General features: G+C 31.4%; 2 protein-coding genes across 4 annotated transcripts; one reads left to right on the top strand and one right to left on the bottom strand.

Annotated features, from left to right (window-relative positions):
• The first annotated feature begins 315 nt into the window (after positions 1-315).
• Positions 316-2,250, top strand: LOC125052911. Its single transcript, XM_047653992.1, has 4 exons — positions 316-618; positions 866-1,021; positions 1,118-1,258; positions 1,644-2,250. The coding sequence occupies exons 1-4, from the start codon at positions 567-569 to the stop codon at positions 1,841-1,843; spliced, it is 549 nt and encodes a 182-aa protein (XP_047509948.1). The 5' UTR covers positions 316-566; the 3' UTR covers positions 1,844-2,250.
• A 118-nt stretch (positions 2,251-2,368) lies between these two features.
• Positions 2,369-20,275, bottom strand: LOC125052909 (coronin-2B-like). Of its 3 annotated transcripts, none has more exons than XM_047653988.1 (13): positions 19,927-20,064; positions 18,182-18,258; positions 17,290-17,487; positions 14,204-14,320; positions 12,246-12,395; positions 10,317-10,481; positions 9,504-9,710; positions 8,311-8,415; positions 7,723-7,860; positions 6,752-6,854; positions 5,875-6,053; positions 4,946-5,095; positions 2,369-4,500 (listed from the first exon to the last, which is right to left on the bottom strand). In XM_047653988.1, the coding sequence occupies exons 2-13, from the start codon at positions 18,194-18,196 to the stop codon at positions 4,363-4,365; spliced, it is 1,665 nt and encodes a 554-aa protein (XP_047509944.1). In that variant the 5' UTR covers positions 18,197-18,258; positions 19,927-20,064; the 3' UTR covers positions 2,369-4,362. The 3 variants fall into 3 exon arrangements, with proteins under 3 accessions (XP_047509944.1, XP_047509945.1, XP_047509943.1); XM_047653989.1 differs by having other exon boundaries at positions 18,182-18,341; positions 19,927-20,050; XM_047653987.1 differs by lacking the exon at positions 18,182-18,258 and having other exon boundaries at positions 19,927-20,275.
• Between the last annotated feature and the right edge of the window lie 1,790 nt (positions 20,276-22,065).

The following is a 22,065-nucleotide window of genomic DNA, read 5'->3' as shown; positions in this document are numbered from 1 at the left end:
AAAGTAGCGTAGATGCCTAGCGTAAAACCAATATTGACATATATTACATATTGTATCAATTCTGAAATATACGGTAACGTAATACATTCAAGCATAAAGTCTAGAAAGGAATATCATTTTTAGAAATAAAATGCGTTGGATTGTGTCGTTACGATTAACATAATTAGATCGAGTTTAAATTGGTTGATTACGGATAGGCGTTTTTTTTTATCCGCAGTGAATTCAGACTTTCTACAATATAACCGTTTACGTTTATAGTGCATAATCTGTGGCTTTATATTCAAAAATGCGTTCCACCGACCGGCGAGTGGCGACCACCATTGTTGATTGTACACCATAACAAGTCTTGAAAATTGTGTTCAAAACTTTTAACTGAACTGAAAACTTTCAATTTCAATTATTAAATTACACTAATGTATAATTTTTAAACACCATTTTACAAGATTACTTTTAAAGAAAGACTTAAAAAACTTTTTACGAATTCTCTGTTTTAACATTTCAATTTTATTGAATGAGGCAGTGATCTATTTTTGGAACTTATAAAGAAACATTCCAAACAACTAAAAATGAGTTCACAGTTCTTGTTTTATATCTTTATTATTGCAACAATTAAGTCAGGTAATTAATTAATCTTTAAGTTGTAAAGTGGATTGAGTTTGAAAATATTAAAATCGCTGCAATTTATTTTAGATAGGCGCGGTTTTATTGATTAATTTTCATAATGTTAATAATTGTGTATCAAATCACTAGTTGACTGGTGCCCAACTTGGGTTGTGACAGAATGCCCCAACCTCCATTCAGTTAACTTCAAACTTTAACCAACAAATATGATAGAGTCAGTAATTATTGTCTTATTTATTTCTAGTTTTTTCGATAAACTGCTACCAATGTTCTGGAACAGATTCAGATAATCCATTTGAATGTAATGAATATTTAGACTCTGAAACAGGACTAGACCCAACAGATTGCTCATTAATCCACGATGCTCAGTACTGTATCAAACATATAGGCAGATTTGAAGGTACAACCATATCTTGAGGATATGGTGTACTAACCAAACTAACAACTATTAACTTGCTTACTTAGTTAATTACTAATTATTAACACCAATTAACAGGAAAAGCAATAGAATGCTACCAATGTAACTCAACATCAGATATGGAATGTGGTGATGGTCTTATGAACTTGGATGGAGGTATTTTAAAAGCCATATCATGTGAACAGGTGTACAATGCTCAGTATTGCATCAAAGAAATAGGTTCAAACTAACAATTTTTTAAAATATGTATATTGAATGCACTGTTTTACTTTGCACATTGAGCTTTGTACCACAGGTAAGAAGGTTTAAAGATTCACTGTCACACATAATTCTAAACTAAGCTAAATCTTTTGCATGAATTTATAGGTTGAACTCTACACTTGAGAATACAGTACATCTCTTCCAACCCTAGAGACACATAATGTAACAGCTTTCTCTGCTTTGAAGCATGGAATTGCATACCTGTCAATTAGTGTTCAATTACCAGAATGTAGTTGTTGTTTATTTATTATCAATTTCATCAGATAATAAAGAAACAATATCCAAATATATGTTTATTTTATTTTATTATTTGTATGTTGTTAAAATTACAATTAAATTTCAGGTGGTATTGGGACAAAAAGATATTGTTCATCTTTGGATTTAGGTAATCAGTGTAAATACGTACAGCAGCCCGGGGATAAGCTTGAGTACAGAACTTGCATCCACACTTGTACCACCGATGGATGTAATTCTACCGTTAGTTTGAAAATGTCAGCTATAATATTAAGCATAGCTTTAGTTTTATTTAAAATTATTTCTTAAGTGTTATCATGTTATAACTATATTTTTTACTGTTTAAGTACTAAATCACCAATTTTTGTATAATACAGTTACCTGATACTGTTTAAAACATGTTTTCTATATACTTTTGTTATTGTGAATAGCTTAATTATATTTTTTAATGAATTGAGACAGCAATAACTAGTGTTCCGTCCATGTATAATATTTTTTCTAAACCAATATTTAAGTTGTCTTTTTTTTATCATCATGACATTTTGATTTATGTTACTCTTTTTACAAGTAAACTTAAAAAAATAATCTGTATTTTTTTTTAACATTCTGTATAGAAATTGAGATGTTCCAAATGAAAAATAAGGTTTTTAAAGCAACCTCATGGGTGAGTCAAGCACAATTGCTTCTGATTTCATATTTTGCAGATAAAGCTGCTTGTACACACAATAGACATTAATAAAAAAAATTTGGGAAATATAAAATAAACATTGGAAAATTATTTTAATGATAATATACACAAGGCAATTACTCTATACTTAAAATGAAACAAAACTGTATATTTGAATATTTATTGAAAATTTGTGCTACACAAGCATGATATAAAAATACAATAAATATTAACATTGACTTAGCGAAACTAAACTATCTCAGCTAATATGCTATTAATACTTTCAAATGTTACTTAATACATAAATCCTTATGGAATGTGGAATATGAATCATGATTTTTTAAAATTCTAACATCAATGTTACATATAAGACAAAGGTACATTTTATGGCTATGAAGAAAATGTTTTAAGTACCTGTATACAACATAACTGCTGTTTTTTGTTCTGGTCATAACCTACAGATCCAACCCACTGTTAAACACATTTATTATTATATACAAAAACGCGGTATTCGTATTATAAAGAGATTATTTCTCGTATGGAATCCTCAGCAAGTATGGAATTTACGGAACACTAGTTTTTCATATGAAAATAATACAGCGTTCACCATTCTAGCACCTAAAATACAATAACTTCCCAAACCTACAAATAACGCATATGGTTCAGGTAACTTTTTTGTACAATAATTTTCGTGCCGTCCATAAGAAACTTTTAAAATGCGTTTACAGAAGGTAACGCATTCAAAGTTAAGTAATCTTAGAGTAGAAAACCTTAACTATGATCAACTATGCTTAAAAACCAAGAGCAGATCCATTTGGGGTCATGACCACTGTTCATAATTTAGTTCAACTGACTTTGACATTGTGATCCCGCCTTGAAGCTAGATCGGCTCTTGCTAGAGACTTCATATGTTTGTCTATTAACAAATTATACAACACAACGCTAAGAAATCAGACTTGCAGATCACTAAAAACTTAAAATCAACAAAACTATTTAGTGCATATAAAAACATGTGCACTATTATGTAAATGGAAAAATAAATGTCAAAGTGTCATGAAACTATCACAAACTTATTGATTTAACCAATAGGCCTTTATTAGGCGTTTTTATACATTTCATCGCACACAGGAATGATAAATTTTGTTCCCAATATTAATAAATCACACAAGCTTTCATATAAAACAAATTCACTACAATAAAGTTCTTACAATAAAAAAAACTTAAGAAAAATGCAATGCTTGCATTATTGTCATGTATTTTAACAATATAAAATTGGATACAAGACGTCTGTTTTAAAAAAACATATCAAATCACATTTCAGAGATTTAACCCCTTTCCTAAATCAGATTCTATAAAATAAAAGAACATCAAAAATATTATATAACAAGAAATTTCAAGATACTGTTGTAACTTGAGAATAAAAGCCAACAAAGGCAGTGAAGCAAGGCGAAATTTGCTTACAAATATCTTATGATTTCAAAAACACTTGTTGATCTCTTAGATACAACTTATTATAGCCCAAAGATCACAAATACAGCCATAAAGCAAACAACCAAAGCAGTTTGGTAACGGAATAAACGATTTAACAACCAGATTTTCTTTTATTTCTGGGAAGACTCAACATCTGACCTGTGTGAATATAGCTACCAATGTATAAACTTTGTTTCAACTTCACACAGACTGTGTCAACCAGAACCGATAATGTTGCAGTAGTGCTTAATTATCTTTTTTTATGTTGATAACCCTATCAAGATAGTTTGATTAATAAACATTTTTAAACTGAATATGACAAGTTTATAGTATTTATTTTTTGTAAATATGTAACAGATATAATGCGAAATAATTATAATATATCCACTGCTCTCTTTCTGCAAAGAGTCTCTTCATAAGTGCAATTAGATAAAGAAATATTTAAATTGAGGCTATCGGTAACATTCAGAGCCAAAGCTATTTAGATGACAAAGTACTATGAGCATTTAACAGAAAGGAGAGTGGATTCCTACTTAGAATTTTTTATTTAAAATGAGACCTACTTTTGATAAAATTTAGTAGCATTTGCAAATTTAATAAATATTAAAAAAAATTATAGTGTATTTCAGTTATATATTTAGGTCAATGTAAATCGTTTATTACGCTACCTTTACGTGATAACATTCCTTGCCTAAGATGTGTTATTTGGGAGTTTAGCCTGAAGTGTGGCAATGTGTTGCTCGAGTTCCCTCACTCGCTGTTGGCTGTTTTGAAGTTGACGTTTGACAATACGCAATTCTTCACCTTGACGGTTAAATGCGAGACGCAACTGTAAAGTACATTTACCATTAATTACACATTAAATTACTTTATTTATAAAGTTTAACATTTTAATTATTTAGTCATAGATAAGCTTATTATTAAATAATAAGACACTAGGATTTGCGATTTTATCATCACATTCATGCGTCAATCGAAATAAATATTTTTTAATAGACCAAAAACTTTATAAAGAGCGGCCCAAAATCTTACATTAAATTAATTTCTATGATAATGATACCAAGAATTTATAGAAAGTTTCAAAAAATTATAGAACACTAAGACTGTTAATGAACATTAGTTTAAGCTATTCACTAGTATTGTAGAAAATTAAGTCAACATAATATTACTCATTAGCTATAATTATTGTAATTCATGTAAAGTCAGACTCTTTTAAACAAAGAGTGAGCTAATTTTGAATAGAATAATGAAATACATAATACGAAAAATGATACCTCATGTTCAGTGAATACGTCGCCATGATTGATCTGCTTGTAAAGAGGCACGGGTTCGAGCTCTCCAGGTTGTTTGCCGAACATTCGCTGCAGCTGGTGGAACTTTGTGGTTTGGTTTGCGTTCGTCTTTTGAGACTTCTCCGTTACCACCTAAAATAATAACAACACATTTTACTTCTACTTTGTCTTATGTTATCTACATAGCAACAGTTTAAAAAAAAAGTAATAAAATAGTTTATATATATATATATATTGTCTTTGATTTAATTCACAAAAGATTGCTAGCACACTGTAAAAATAGTACACATTTTATGTGACATTTAGTTATCAATGAAAAATGTATAAACAGAAAAACCCCTCAGTTTTAATACCCTTGAGATCGGTCTCACGAACTACAGATTCGAACTAAATAAATATTGTTGTGTTCTCCATTTATTGAGTAAGACTATAAGGTTCGTTATGGTTGGGAGTTTAATATTTTTATTTAATTTTTTGTAAAATTTATGTTTATTGTAATAGTCATGTATTTTAGAATAGATAAATTGTAACATGTACTGTAGAGTGTAGAAAATGCCTTATATGTGATGTGGTGTACTTTAATAAATAAAATTACGTGTGCAGCAGTGTTGGCCTAGTGGCCTGGCGACTCCTGAGGTCGTAGGTTCGATCCCCGGCTGTGCACTAAGACTTTCTATGAGCGCATTTAACATTAGCTCGAACGGTGAAGGAAAGCATCGTGAGGCTTTGATCCAAAAAATGGACGGCGTGTGTCAGGCACAGGAGGATGTTAAATTGACAAATGATACAGATACAGAAATCTGAAGTCCAGACCTAAAACGGTTGTAGCGCCACTGATTTATTAACTTGTGGTTACGTGTAATGTGTAACCGTTTAAATAAATAGCAGAAAGAATATGTCGTTAACTCTACCGTCACGTTATCGGTTTCATTGACGTGATTTTCTCGCTGCCAGGTTCCGAGCGGACGGTAGTCGGGAGTTGTCTCTCGTGAGAGGAACGCGAACTTCTTCCTATTGTTCGCATCTTGGGGTTGCAGCGCCGGAGTATCTTTGTTGTTAGTTCTCGGCTTGTGAGTGGATATTGTTACGCCTGAAAATATATTTCGATTATACTAAAAACTTGTAAAAATGACTATACTTATTCACTTTGCTCTATAGCAATGTATGCAGGTTATAAAATAACTTTTTTTTGTTTTCAGAGTAACTTGGCACTAAATTAAACGCCTTAAATTTGTATCCAATATTTTTTTGCTGACCTAGATTGAAATCGATACAAATTTGAACTAGACATTTACAATTTATTTTCACCAGAATAAATTAAAAATGAATAAAATCATGTCTTTTTACTGCCATTTTAAAATGAATAATCTCGTTTTTTAAAACTGAATCTAGTTGAAGTATTAAAAAAATTACATTTAAGTAAGTTACACTATCCTAATTTCTGATTCATGACACTGGTCTTGAGTGTTGTCAAATATATCAAATATCATACAGAAAAAATGGTTTGACAGGTCTTTGAAACTAGAATTGAGTTCTAGAATAGGGGCCTTTAGAAATTGAACAATCAATCAGTAAGTAATTTTCGTCTCAATGATGAAGTATCGCGCTAAAGAGGCAAGTATTTAATTACTTGTTTAAAGAATCGTAGTAGGTTTGTATATGATATATTTTTTAGGCCGACTTTGTGCTGGCTGCTTATTTTAAATGCATACGTAATTGCGCGTCAATCAAAAGTGGGTTAATATATTTTTTAAATCGAAATCTTTGACTACACCAGGAATAGTATACCTGTTTTAAGACTTATAAGCAAGGGTGGCGCGTTCATGCCGCTCATCCAGTCCCGAGCACTCAAAGCTGGCTGAGGAGCAGCTGTGTCCGGGTACAGATCATCCTGTTAAAAGTAATTTATTTAATTTAATAACGTAATAAATAAAAGGCAACATGCAAAACGGACACGTAATGTTTTGCTATAAAGTATAGATATCGTGCGTCACCTAAGATGTATGGGAACTAATTTTTTGAACTATTATTTAAATATACGAGAAAAGTTGAAAAAAATAATGGGCAATTTTTATTTTATTTTTGTTGGTAAATTTGTGCGATTTCGTCTTACAATGTCAGTACTAAAATACGTAAGGGAGCGTTCAAGTATTACGTCACGCAATTTTTGGAGATTATTGCCCCCCCCCCCCCCCCCATGTAACGCGGCGTAACGTTATTCTGTTATACCCAATAGTTAAACGTTTTGTGACCACCCAGTGACTCTTTATAGCTAAAAGTTACCATTATGTGGTGCAAAGTACTGGAAAGTCGAAAATAATATTAACAATAATGCGTAATTTAATCCCCGCCCCGCATCGTAACATTTAACAAAAGGATTTGCTCCTTAAGTATAGTAGGAGGTGACTTATAATAAATTGAACTAAAAATCTATATTGAACACTTCTATAACAAAAGGTTTGTTAATAGGTGGAAAGTGTGTAATTGAAATAATTATAACACTCGTTATACCACAGAATCATATAGACTATATTTAAGAAGAAGGAGAAAACACCACAAAGTATAAACGTAATACTAAGAGTGAACAACCATGATAAGGCGGGGGATTGAAATATTAGTTCAACACATGTAATGTTAGTCGATAACATAGTAAAATAATAAAAAAATATTCATGAATGTTCTGTGTCTCATGTATAGTTTTCTACTGAGATGAGCATTGGAATGGTTTAGGGTTTAGTAGTGTATACAAAAAAAAATACCTGGAAGCAGTCAGATTTTCTGGGAACAATCATTGAAATAGGTTCGCACAATCCACGTGACGTGTGTAGTTTGTAGAAACGGAACACTTCACATTGAGCTGTGTTCACACCACGCTTTGGCACAAAGCCTAGACCACGCTGTAAGAAAATGATTATTAATAAAATAGTTTAAAGTGGCTATAAAGTATAAAAGGGTTGTGCGTTACAAAACTATTAGTTTTGACGTTTAAAGCCGTCTTTTTTTAAGATAACATGGGCAAATTGGCAGGAGTCTTTATCTGTTGTTAAGTGATACCGCCGCCCATGGGCACATTGCCAAAAGTCTCGCAAGTGCCGGCCTTATCAATTGGTTCGCTCTTTTCTTGAAGGTCTCTAAGTCGATGTCGATTTTACCTGTCTATGGTAAAAAAACCAGAGCTATAGGTGCTGACTAAGATTTCTGTATCTGTTTCTTGATCATCTTTTTTATAAATAGGCAAGAGATTAGTCGTCTGTGCCTGACAAACCCATTTTTAAGTCTAATGTATGCAGGTACCCTCATGTTTTTCTTGACTGAGTAAGTGTTAGGTGCAACTGAAAAATTCTTACCTGTGGGTTCCCAGAAAGAAATTGGTTGAGGAAATGGACATAGGGCGCTTCGTCTACCACTTCATAATACCGAATGTTTCCATCCCCCTTGCCAGCAAGGTATACCTGCAGAATTATAATAATACATGATAAGTTTACAAAAATACACTAATATAATACTAATACAATTTTTTTTAAATTCAATGTCTGATCCTACTTTAAAACTTGACAGGGTTGTTTGGTTTGTTAGATTTTTTATTTACATGGAGAAAATTGTATGAAAACTAATTAACTTAAAATTACGTTAATTTAGCATCGTCTCATTTTGCTTTTTTTTAACAAAATTAAACTAACAATTTAAGTATGTCATGAAATGTTCTGTGCGTTACAGAATAAAAAACAAATTATACGCATGCACAAAGTGTAAGTAAATCTATATATATAAAAAGAAAATGGTGTTCGTTTGAGGCTCTTTCACGCTTAAACCACTGATCGTATCGACATGAAACTACCACCATTCACTAGATGGTTTATGGCTATTTATTTTTTTAATTCCAACGTTCCTTCATTTTTTTATTTCTGTTTTACTTTTATGAAAATTTTTCCCGCTAATAAAAACAAAAGAGGCTTCCTAGAACCGCAAAACGTCAACATCTGTTAAAAACTCGATTTTCGAAATATTTCAATTTTCTTAGCGGGAAGTTAAAAAGAAGAATAATAAAAATATGAAAAAAAATAAAATAATGAAACATAAAATTTATTTTAATTCGTCCAGCAAAGCGGGCGCGAAACGGCTAGTAAATAAATAAATAAAAGTACACATGTCGGAAGGGAAACTTCTTTGTAAATTAATTGAGTAAATACCAAAATTTAATTTTGCTAGTCTTTTTATAATAATGAATGATACTAAGGCTAATTAAAAATGGTCGTTGTTATGAATATAGAAATACCACCATATACCACCAAATAATATGTATTACTAATTCATTATTATCATAATTGCTAACTTATGTCCACATTTTCTAAAATAGCCAACTGGGTCTTAGCAAAAAAGGTTTTGGTTCTGTGTCCTTATAAAAAAACAAAACCAACAAAAAGAAGGTATTTTAGTTACTTAATAAAATAAAAACGCTGCACATCTTCGTGACGTTCCGTTAAAATTTTACCCTCATGCGCCAAAAGAAGTTTCACTTAAAAAAAAGATATACTCTTACCATATTAGTATCGTAATCGTAATAGGGAAAGACGACTCCCGAAGAGCTGTCAATGGTCTCACAAACCAAGGGCTTGCTGAGGTCATGCTGTTCCCACACTGCATACTGCCGGTCGCTGTACCGGGAGAAGCCGGTAGTGAGTACACGCCCTTGGCTGCCAAGGAAGGTGCACTTTGAAGCTTTGGTGCCTGTGTGGCATTGACCTTCCTGGAAATTAAAAATAAAATTTTAACAGACAACAAAGATATATACATATATTCTCATCCGTTTTACGCCTTAGATTTGAGAACTGGCAGTAAATGTAAAATTAGAAGCATTTAATATGTATTTCTTTATTGACGTTCCTAAATGAATAAATGACTTTGACTATATTTAAAAAGATTACAAATAATATACATTGAGTTTACATATATTATACACAGACAATATATTTTTATTATATTAACGCCCGGTTTATATATTGTAACTTTGTTAATTTGATATTTATTATTATGTCAATTGTCAAAAGAAGAAACATCATATGCGCGCGTTTAACTAAAATTTTGACACGAGGTTATTTTAAAACTATGATTTATATGATATCCATTAAAATCAAAGACAATATTGTTGATTATGTACTTGGTATTTATTTGGACAAGGATCATGTAACATGTTTATGTCTGTACAAAGTGTTTAACTCAAACCAGCAATTTCTGAGCCGTGCTCAATAATCAAACAAATATATTAATATAGATAGCCGAAGGTGAACGAAACAGAAGCAAAAACGTGTGCCATATCTTGTTGGTAATTAAATTATATATTAAATGTACTTACAGATAAAACTATTCCCCGCCTCGGTTCAATAACCCTCAACTTCTTATCCTTACAAGTGGTAGCGAGCAGTGACCCATCCCTATTAAATGACATACAGTAGATCACATCGCTGTGGCAGTCGATAATCTTGACGGCTTCGCCTTTGCCTACATCCCACACGAAGATCTGAAAATTATTAAATTTATTTAAACTAGATGACCTTGCGTCAAATCTTAATACAATTTTTTAATCATTTGGTCATACTACAGGTATGAAACACAATTTTCTGAAGGAAATCTATAAATATATGACAACCAAGTGACAAATATTTTTCTAAAAAGACAAGACATCAAATATACAGCTAGGAACAGTTTATATGTATTGGAAAATTCGTCGTTTTTAGTATGTTTCTTAACATCTTCAAATATTTCAAGATCATAATTATTAGAGACAAACAAACAGCAATTTATATATATATATATATATATATATATTTACATATGTGTATGTAAATATACACACATATATACATATATATATATATATGTGTGTATATTTACATACATATATATATATATGTATATTATAATGTTATAAATAAAATAAACTTAAATTAGACGCGTTAGTTAAAATTAATTTTATTGTATAAAAAAGTTACCCTATCCGATTCGTTCGATTCCCGACGAAACAAGTGTTCTAGCGCTGTTTATATATTTCCCTTAATCAACGGACGTAGAAATTTGTTTATCCATACAGTAGTTTAAATAAAAATATAAAAACAACAATTCTGTTCCGGAATTTTATGATTAGTTAACATTTTAAAAATTAAAACGTAAATACCGAATGAAATTATAACAGAGCTAAAGAGAAAATCTTAGGTGTGAAAGTGAGAGTAATTTATAGATTACCAGATTGTAGGTTCATTGTTCAACAAGTGTTTTAATTTTCTCATAGCAACTTCACACCTTCATTTGTATGAAGAGTTTTTTAACTTTTGTTACTCACGTCAAAACATGTTTTAACGCTTTACCAAGTGAAATAGATACTTTTGTTAGATAGTTATTTTCGATAAAAACTGAATTATTTGCGTAGACTTAGCAAAAACTTTTATAATTTTTACCTTCCTCTGTTTAGAATGCTTTTAAGACGCATTGTAATTTGTAACGATTAAATACATAACGCTGTATAAATTTAAAATCTTGTTTCATTTGCAATATATAACTAACTGCTCCCGCGAACTTCGTTTAGAATGTTTTTTCAATTCATTCTACCTTTTTAGTAGCTACATATCAACATATGGTTTCATATGGTGGTATGTAGCTATGTTACCCCATAGACAGTCCGCTTCTTCTATTTTAAACACAATTGACACCATTTGTAAAACAATATAAAACATCAGTTCTATTATTTATTGTTTTGTATAGATTGTGGTCTTCATAAGAATCTCAATTTACTGTAATATCGAGTTCAAATCATACGTTTTGATAAAGATATTCTTAATTAATACTTTTTCAACAAATTTATAGATTTTAAAGCCTTTTAAAGTTACTTTTGAAATTGTCTTTCGTAGATCGAAAATGGTATACAGTTTCTATATCTCTGATTACGAGTCCAAGGAATTATTTTCATTATTCCTACTAAACATCTGTACCGGTTTTAGAGATTGTATTCAAGTGGATTCGAGAATGGTTAAATCATTTTATGCATTTAAGACGTGTGTGTATACAGGAAACCTGTCGAGTCCGCTAGAAAATATAATTTTGTTTTATAAGCCAATGTTATATTTTTTTATATAAGGTAACATTCTATATTCTCGCCCGCTCTTCGCCCTTGACTTGCGAACTGGTAGTAAATGTAATTTAGAATCAATTTAATATATTTTCTGTTGACGTTCATAAGTGTACTTGGTTACCTATATGAATAAAGTTATTTTAAGTTTGAATTACTTACCAAGTAATCGAAGCCAGCACTAAGGAGTATATTCTCAGCAGTTGGATGCCATTCGATGTATGCGACGCGACGTTTATGGCCATGGAGCTCTACCAGCCAGTCCGTCAAATGCATAGAGAGACCACCGTCTGGGATGTGCCATAGTTTTACCTGTAATACAATTTATATAGTCTTCTAATGTAAGCACATATAGCTTCAATATTGGCTGGAATAAAACGAATGTTTTGATATGGTTATATGTATTAATTAATATTCGTTGCACTGATGACGTAAACTTGGAATTATGTTTTAGGATCAATTATTTGATTGTCCGTTGAGTGAACTGACAAAAGGTTTGCATGTCAGTTCCTATGCTGTAAGAAATAGTTTGTCTATTACTGTTTAATTAGATTTTTTTTACTTTGTATGTATGTGATATTAATGTAAAAAGATTATGTATAGACTTGTTTTATCATTAAAAGGAATAGTACTACAGATAACGAGATACTTGTACCCAGATATATAGTCTTAGTTCCGCCCTGCCGCCTTTCAGATGATAAAAAGCAGCATTGGAGTAATATGTAGCTTATTTTGTTAAAGCCTGCAGTTCAAAAACGCGATTGTTTTGTCCAAGTTATAAAAACTTGATTTCTTGGAAAACGAATTGAATGAAAATTGAAAAGTATGGAATACCTATTTTTGTATGAAAAACATATTAATAAAACAAATGACAAACTCATACCACTTAAGAACGTCAAATTGAGTAAGCTAAAATTAGTCTCCTGGATGTCAAAAACGTATTGGAATTTCAAAAAAGTTTCTACATTAAAGAAAAATTGCAAAAACGGTATTACTAAAACAGTCATTTAACAGTAGTCTCACTCTCACAAATGGAGTTTACGCTATGATAAAAGGAGATGAATAATAATGTATTTCAGATCCCCATTTAGGTACTATGAAAACGACGTATTATTTAATGCTAGTTTAACCTTGAATATACTTTGTCCATAGTATGACATCACTAGGATTATCAAGAAACATTAAATTTGTTGAATACATATTCAATATATTTACAATACAAATTGTTGACGATAAGGCACCCAGTTGCCCTTCTTATTATTTTTCGATCGTTTCTTAGAGCAGTGTTGGCTTAAAAGTGCGACTTTTAACCCAAAGGTCCAAAGTTCGAACCTCGCCTGTGCACCAATGGACTTTTTAATGTGCGAATTTGCCCTCGTACGGTGAAAGAAAAATCGCGAGGAAACCGCCATGATTTAGACCCAATATAGACGTGTTACGACACCAAGTGATTCGGCATCCCAAGGAATATAGTCCCAGAAACTTAAATCACATACATAGACGTGGAGACATAATAAAGATTTGTTCCGTGTTACGGAAGTGGAATAAGTAAATTGATAAAAAAAGACATTTTTAAAATTGAAAATGTCAGTTTCCATTAAAACAGTTCACGCCTTTTTTTTATAGAACGGGGGCAAACGGGCAGGAGGCTCACCTGATATTAAGTGATACCGCCGCCCATGAACACTTTCAATGCCAGAGGGCTCGCGAGTGCGTAGCCGGCCTTTTAAGAATTGGTACGCTCTTTTCTTGAAGGACCCTAAGTCGAATTGGTTCGGATGCCTTTAAGGCATCAATTCGAAATCTTTATATCATAAACTGCATTGGTTGATCTGATCCATCTTTTTCACCCCTACTTGGCTGTCAGTACCTAGTTATTATAGAAGATATAAACATTCATTTGTTTTTATTTAGACTGTTAATTAAAAAAAATATAAGACCACAGTTTTTTTTAATTGTAACCTTTGACCTCTAGTTTTCAAAAAGCTGTAGAATTTATTAAGTAAAATACCGTTTCTTTTGCTAACATTTGTTTACAGCATCTTTTGACGCCCTACATTAAAACGAAACACTGTTAACAATGAGTTAATTAGAGCGTTAATAAATATGTTTAAAATTACCGTGCAGTCATCAGAACACGAGGCGATGATGTTGTCATTGAACGGGTTCCATTTGATGTCTAAAACGGGGCCTTTATGGCCCGTTACACGGCTAGCGTTGAAATCAAGACGTCCAGTCTGAAAACATTGAGTTATTACAGGAAATATACAAGAAAGGTCGAAGGTTGGCAACACACAAGAAAGATAAAATAAAATATTTTTATTATGGAACATAAGATACAGGTATCACTTATTCCACATCATTAAATTTGAATAGGTAGACATCCATACTCATCGGCAAAGAAGACAGAGGGTGTAGAGAGAAAAAGCCGGCGTAATAAACTCTCGGTACTCTTAAAATAGCAAATCATCATACAAAATAACTATGACAAACAACACTTATTTAAAAAAAAAAATATCGCACAATAATTAGAAGTACTGTCCAGCACTAGTCCCGGGCCCTTTTATCAACTAGATAATCGCTCGGTAAAAATATGGAAGAGGCTTTTACCCTAATAGTGGCCAAACAAATACAACTACTAGAACACTAGCACAACTAATACCTACTTATATTAAGAAATGTAAACTAAACAATTGTTGTATGGATTAAATAATAATAAGGGCGGCGGTTAGAACTATTCAAAGTGACCTTGCTCATTTACCTCTTATAAAAAAAGAAACTCAACCATTTACAAAATAGTTATTATATTTTATTGAATGCATATGAAATATTAAAAAGTAAAGATAAACTTATTCCAACTTGTTGTTATGTTAGAATTAATCGTAAATAAATTAAACGTATACGCTTGAATTGGTTACGTTATTTCGAGTTCTTGAAACATAATCCTACATATACGAAATAAAGAAAAAACTTAATATTACACAACGCGATGCTGTCCATCCAATTCGTGGAATATGCGTGAATGATGAATAATGAATCGAACCAATTAGTGCATACGACACGCTTATTACCAACCAATTAACCAGTGTAATTACATAATATTACAATTCGATACAATGCTTTGAGTTACAGTTATTCTTGAGTGCCAAACGGTACAGAGCCTAGATACTTTTAACATGTAAACTTTTTTTGTCAAACGGTTATTTTTGGCGGAAAATATTTGCGTAATACCCGTTAAATAAGAGTGCTTTTTTCTATCTCTAAACTTTCATGTTTCTTTAAAATAAATGTATATTTTAGAATTGAATAAGTTTTAGAAACCAGAATTAGAATTAGCCTGAACAATGTATTAGATTTTTACATAAAGGAAGGAATTTTCGAATTTCATAGTTCGCGCTGTCTCGTTTTTTTTAACCTTACCTTAACACTTAAGTAGGTACTAAAAATGTATATTATTTGCATATTTTATTCTAGCGAATCTCATCGAACTTTTTTTAATAATTTGAAAATGAATATATGAATATATATAATAGCGATTTTGAATGGTGAATCGCGGATGTTACAAGCATATTTTTTTGTTTTTAATATTAGTACCTACTTATAAACTTTAGTTGTAGGAATAGTTGTGATTAAAAATCATTTATATTTGGTAGATTTTATACTTACAGAATCGTTTAAAAATTCAGTTTTTTATTATTTTCTATTCAAACAAACGTACAAATGTGATCATTAATGAAATACAGAAATCAGTGTAAAATTGTTTAAAATGTATTCTCATAATGCTTTTTACTCACGTATTGAACATGCAAACAAGTGTTAAAAATGACACATTACTTGATTACGATAATATGTAAATGTTTTGCTTTATAGCCAGTACGTATAACGGACAAGGTTGATTGCATTTGCATGGCAATATCATCTAGCAGACCCGACGTGTTCAATTTCATCTCGGAGGTAATCAATCAGCATATGCATATTTTATTAATCAACGGTTGGTCGCAATAACTTATCAGATATCTTAATATTTTTCTTTTTAATTGCTTGAAGATGAGTACTACCAATCAGGTAAAAAGCCAATAGGGCTATTTTTTTAATAAAAAGAATTATTTTTTATTTGTTTGTTGTTTTTGTACAAGCAACATGACATTAAAGTAAGCATTGTGGAAAATTAAAGATGAATGACATTTGACATTCCGTTATCGCGTTCTACAATTTCTAGTCTTTGGGAATTAATGGCGCCAAAATATTCACACAACACAACAATATTTATAGAGGTATTACAACTACACAAAAGTAAAAGTATGGAAGGTTGTTAAATATTAATATAATTAAGGTGGCATCGTACATTAAAAAAGTATTTTAAAAGGTAGTTTTTGAAAGATCAAAGATACTTCATACACAGTAATATTTTCACGGTTGTGTCTACACATTTGCATATAACGCGTGAATTGTTCGAGTTACTTTATCAGATAAATTAAATCGATGTCATAGATATATTCTGAAGTGTCATAAATACCTTATCACCCCTGACAAAGCTAATAAGGGCAAAATAACTTATACCGTTAGATTAACCAGACTGGTAAATATTTGTGAGAACAATGTCCATTAAATTTTCGTATGTGCCTTGATTTATTTAGGTCACGTTTGTTAAGACTAAATTGGGACACGTAATAGTTACATTGGACCCCTATTATATAGATAGAGGCACTTCCACTGAGGAAGGAACTAGCGATTTTTTAATTAAGACACTTTAAGCAATTCATTGTTTATTTTATATTAACTTATGACCGATTCAAGTAATTTTCCGGATGGTAGGTAGAACAAAAATTATCACTGATTAATATAGGCTAGTTTAGTTTTTTTTCAATGATATAAATTCTCAGTGAAATGTTGTTAAAAATTACTCGTTGATGTCATTTATTCTGTTATCATTTTGTTTTCATCAAGTCGCGTACCCAAAAGGAGCCAGCGATACACTATTGCTAAATACATTATTATTTACGTATGTCCACATTTACTGTACGTTTATTGCCAAAATGTTTAAAAAATAAATATCCACCCGTGCAAAGCCGGGATGGGCCTCTAGTTTAAAATAAAATTTAAAGAAACCTAGTCTAAATAGATACCTACATAGACAATGGTATAATTGACAAACCAGTTGGACAGAAGTAGAACTGTAAAAAAAGAATCTGTGTTTATTACTTACATGGTCCAAGGGTAGAACAAGGAACGCCCCACCGCCAGCGACTTCAGTAACAATCGCAACAAACTTGGGGTTTACAGCACAAAAGTTGGAATCGTGTGCATTCCTCGTTATTTTTATGTTATCATAACATCGTTCCCTTTTAAATGGCACACCGTACACATGGCGGAATTTAGAGCTTCTCACGCCACGGAACCATACCTGGAAATATTTGCACGACTATAATACTAAAAAGCTTTCTCACATGCATAAAAAATAAATGAATCAGTGGCGCTACAAACTATTTAGGTCTTGGCCTCAGATTTCTGAATATGTTCCATGATCATTTTTAAATCTAATAGGCAAGTAGGTGATCAACCTTCAGTGCCTGACACACGCCGTCGACTTTTCGGGTCTAAGACATGTCGGTTTCCTCACGATGTTTTCCTTCACCGTTCGAGCAAATGTTAAATGCGCACATAGAAAGAAAGTCCATTGGTGCACAGCCGGGGATCGAACCTACGACCTCAGGTATGAGAGTCGCACGCTGAAGCCAGTAGGCCAACACTGCTCACACGCATAGGTAACATAAATATGGGCTAAAAAAGTATTTTTATTACTAATTTATTTTCTATAAAAATGTTTTCAATTGAAATTTACTAACACCATTAGCCCTGTGTTGATTGAAAATTTAAATAAATAATACAATAATATTTTTTCTGTGGATAATTCTTGTTGATTACAGTCTTCTTATACCATATAGATGTGTATATACTAACATATAGTTAGTGCCTAAATAAATTATACGAGTTACGAGAACTCTAAATTGGTTCAATTAGTATTCTAATACATGGAACCAGCCTTTTAGCCACGAGAGTTCACAGTATCTAAATATAAGATAGATAATTTAACAAACCTGGGAATTGGTCATGATGGCTTCTCTACTTCAAGTGATATTGTAAGCATGCACTACATGTATCCAGCACTCAAATACTAAAAAAATTGTGCATTTTATAAAACAAAAAGTACATAAAGAAATAAGCCAGTCGCCCACATCACGAGCTGCAAGGGGTACACTGAAATATTTAAAGAAAACAAAAAAACTAATAAACCACTGTGAAAAGGCGTGAAATTGTGCAAATTATATCAACATTCTACATAAAACTCTCTGCTTTAGTTTAAAAGACAATTATATGTGTGATTATTGCCGCGGTACGAACAAACGCGTGCTGCGAGCGGGAGGCGAAAAAAAAGTGAAAAGACTCTAGCCAGACGCTGAGAGAAATTTAAAATCATTGTACTATTAGTTGATAGGCAGAGTATCAATTAACTAAATGCTGAGGTAAAATAATTTATTGCACAAGAAATGTTACCTAACATTTTAATATTGTTACTTTCATAACGGCATAAATTATGAATACCATTTTAGGTCAAATGGCTTTCAAATTTATAACTGCTTAATTAGATTGGAAAGCTTAAAAAATCTATATGTTTTCATAAGCGAAATCTACTATAAAACTCCTTATTTCATGATAATATTTAACTATGTATTAACATAAATAAATATACTCTTAGTAAATTAAATACCTAATAATATAATATAAATAACACAAAATAGAATAATTGCTTAAGCTATGGTTGATAGTATTAAATGCTTAATGGTTACATTCTAAATATTGCATGATGTGCATCAAAGCATTACTGACATCACTTGCTAAAAGTGGTTAGATATGAACCATTGTTATATCATTCATGATATAATTACTAAACACTTTAGACACAATGAGTGAGATTTCTTAATTTGTAAAACCAAAACTCTTAAAAAACATTTATTTCGATTTATTTATTTTATTTTTTCTTTGAATCATTCTGGGATATTGGTATATTCAAATACAGTGTATAAAAACATACTTACATTATGTATTGTGAGAGTGTTTTAACATTTATGCTGTGGTTGCATACAACTAATAATAATACAGTTTAAAGTTGAAATGAAGGGTAAGATCAGAGTCGACACATTAAGTAAAGTATAACCATGTGGAAAACAATCTATTGGATTGTAACATTTGGGAGTTCTCATGTTATCTACTTGAATCTTAAAGTTTGTTCCTAAGCCTAGCCTAAGTTTAAGCCTTATAGCAAATATATAGATGTCTTTCTATATAAAATTCACGTCTATAAAATATTTAAGTCACTTACACAGTTTATTAATGTAAATATAATATTGTTAATGTTATTAGTTTTTAAGTTTTAATCTTTTCTGTGATTTTTTTTAGAATTGTATAAAGATAAGGCTTTATAGATTACTATTAGATAAAATGAATTTAAAATATTGCGCATTAAAAAGAGATTTATTCTTTCCTTTTTAATTACTACTATTTAATCAAAGGTCTTCATCATGTATTAATTTTAAATGTTTCTTTTACCAATAATATGCCATATAACATGTGGTAATTAAGGGATAGAATTAAAACATTTTTTTAAATGGCTTTAATAAAGATTTGTGACAGATCCCTGTGATGTTCTCCACGAATTCAGGCAAATGTAAAAACAATATAGGCTTACAGCAAATATATAGAACAAAAATGGGAGCGATCGATAATTACTACAAGTACAAACTCGTGCAAGTTAAATAAATGTTAAGGGTATTCAATAACTTACCTTAGAAGCAGGTTTATTACAGGCTCTTACATCGACAAGTGCGCTGTTCTTTGCTGGACTTTTTTCAGTAATGCTAATATCTAAACAATTGATTTCCCTCAACATTTCATCTTTAACGGGAGGCATGTCCTTAATAAGATTAAGATTTTACACTAGATACTATAATGCTTGATCACTTATTAGCCAATTAATAAATAAAATTAACACTCATTAAGATACAACGAGGGAAACATGAACAATGAACGTGCATTAACCAAGAACTCGAGCTCGATGTGAAAAAAAACTTAAAACTCAAGTCCGAAAAGCGTTACGCCGTACGCGGTGCCGATGCCCGACGAAACAAAATATAGGCATATCTGTGTCTGTCACTTATCACTTGCCGTAGAAGTCGACATCTGACAGCTTACAGTGACGTTAGAAGTTTTTTGTCGTTGTTTGCGCTAGGGATTGCGTGTACTCCTTAACTCCTTATAAGTAATCTGTGCTTAACTGTCTGAAAACATTTTCGTAATAAAATTGTACGAGTAGTAGTTTTAATAATGGTTTTATTTAATTCACATGTCAATAATTGTTTTTATGTTTTGAACCTTAACTACAGTCAAAATCCGTTATAATGACATAGAAAGGTCTATTCATATTTGGTCGAAAACCGATCGTCGTACCATCCCATGACGTTGTTATTAAGAACCCAATACATAGAATTCAGCCGGGACCTAGGATTTTGGTCAATATAACTGGTATGTTATTCTAAACGATGTCGTCGTTAACGGGTTTGATTGTATTTAAATATTTTTTTAGTTTTTTCTGCCTTATGATTGTTATTTACTTTTGAAGTAGATCATATCTTGATATCTTCACTTCTGTAAAAATAAAGTGTCTTGGTCTAAGATCTGGCTGCAGGATTAGTGCGCTCATCAGTTATTTGCTAAAAATGACGAAATGAAGAATGTATATCTACCAAGTTGCCTATCAAAAACGCCTGATGAATTTTCTTTAACTTGTTCAGGAACGTCGATAGTACTTAAAAATTATAACATGATAAATTTAATTGTGGTTTTCTAGATAATTAGTTACGACATAACGCTGTGTATATAGTTTAATATATATACGATCGAACAGTACCGTTTCCAATAAAAATATAGACTTATATTACAGTTTTTTTTTCAATTTTATATAAATGAATTTTTCTATAAAAATTTACGGCGCTCATGGATATTGATAAGCATTTCTTTATGCGACTTTCAACTGTGAGGAAATGCGTTCGAATCACGGCTGTCACCACCAGTGGACAGTGATTTGGTGAAGGCGGACATCGCGACGAAACATTGTGTTTCAACGAAAAAATCTAATATAAAATGGTAGGGTATCGCGGAAGCTCTTGGATAGAAATCCCCGTTGGCAGGCGAAGGCGCGGCAGGTGAAAGTTACGATAGCTGGTTGGTGTTGTTGGTGTTAAGCAGGACGACCAAGCCATGGGAATCACAAACTCGAAGTAAAAATGGTTGGTTGGCTTGGTTGACTAGACCCAATGGTCTGTATGGTCTGACCTAGGTATGATAAAATGCATAAAAATGTGAATAAACATAACTCCATAAGGGTTTTTGAAGACAATTAAAATAATCAAGATTACAGTGATGTTTAAGCAGCTTTCCTAGCTAACCTACCGTACTAAATATATGACCATTTAGAAGTTTGATTGGGTAGAAACTAAAGAAAACACTTTTTTAGCGGATTGAAGCTATGTATTACATTATTATAAAAAAGGAAAACCAAAAAAATTGGGTAGAAACTACTTTATAAGATAGGCATACACATTACACACTTTTGTGTATAATAGTAAAAATAATAAAATAATAGTGTATTATAATAACACACATTCTTTGAATCTTTAAAGTAGCACTTTCGATGAAATCTTTCAATTTGGTGGATATTATTAGGTGAGTTAGGACATATTATGGATATTTTTAAATAGGTAAAAAATATTACGTTAATCTTTTATATTCTGTGAAGTAATTAAAGAATACTTCTCTTATTATAACCAAAGACAATTAAAGTAAATTATATTATCACTGTATCGCTTGTATTTCTAATGTGCCTGTTATGTTTCCTTATTGAATAAATGAATAACTTAATAAATTA

The sequence above is a fragment of the Pieris napi genome, chromosome 10, assembly GCF_905475465.1.
Source record: "Pieris napi chromosome 10, ilPieNapi1.2, whole genome shotgun sequence".
In the NCBI taxonomy this organism is placed as follows: domain Eukaryota; kingdom Metazoa; phylum Arthropoda; class Insecta; order Lepidoptera; family Pieridae; genus Pieris; species Pieris napi.
The sequence above is the reverse complement of the archived record's forward strand: the minus strand, read 5'-3'. Positions and strand labels throughout refer to the sequence as shown.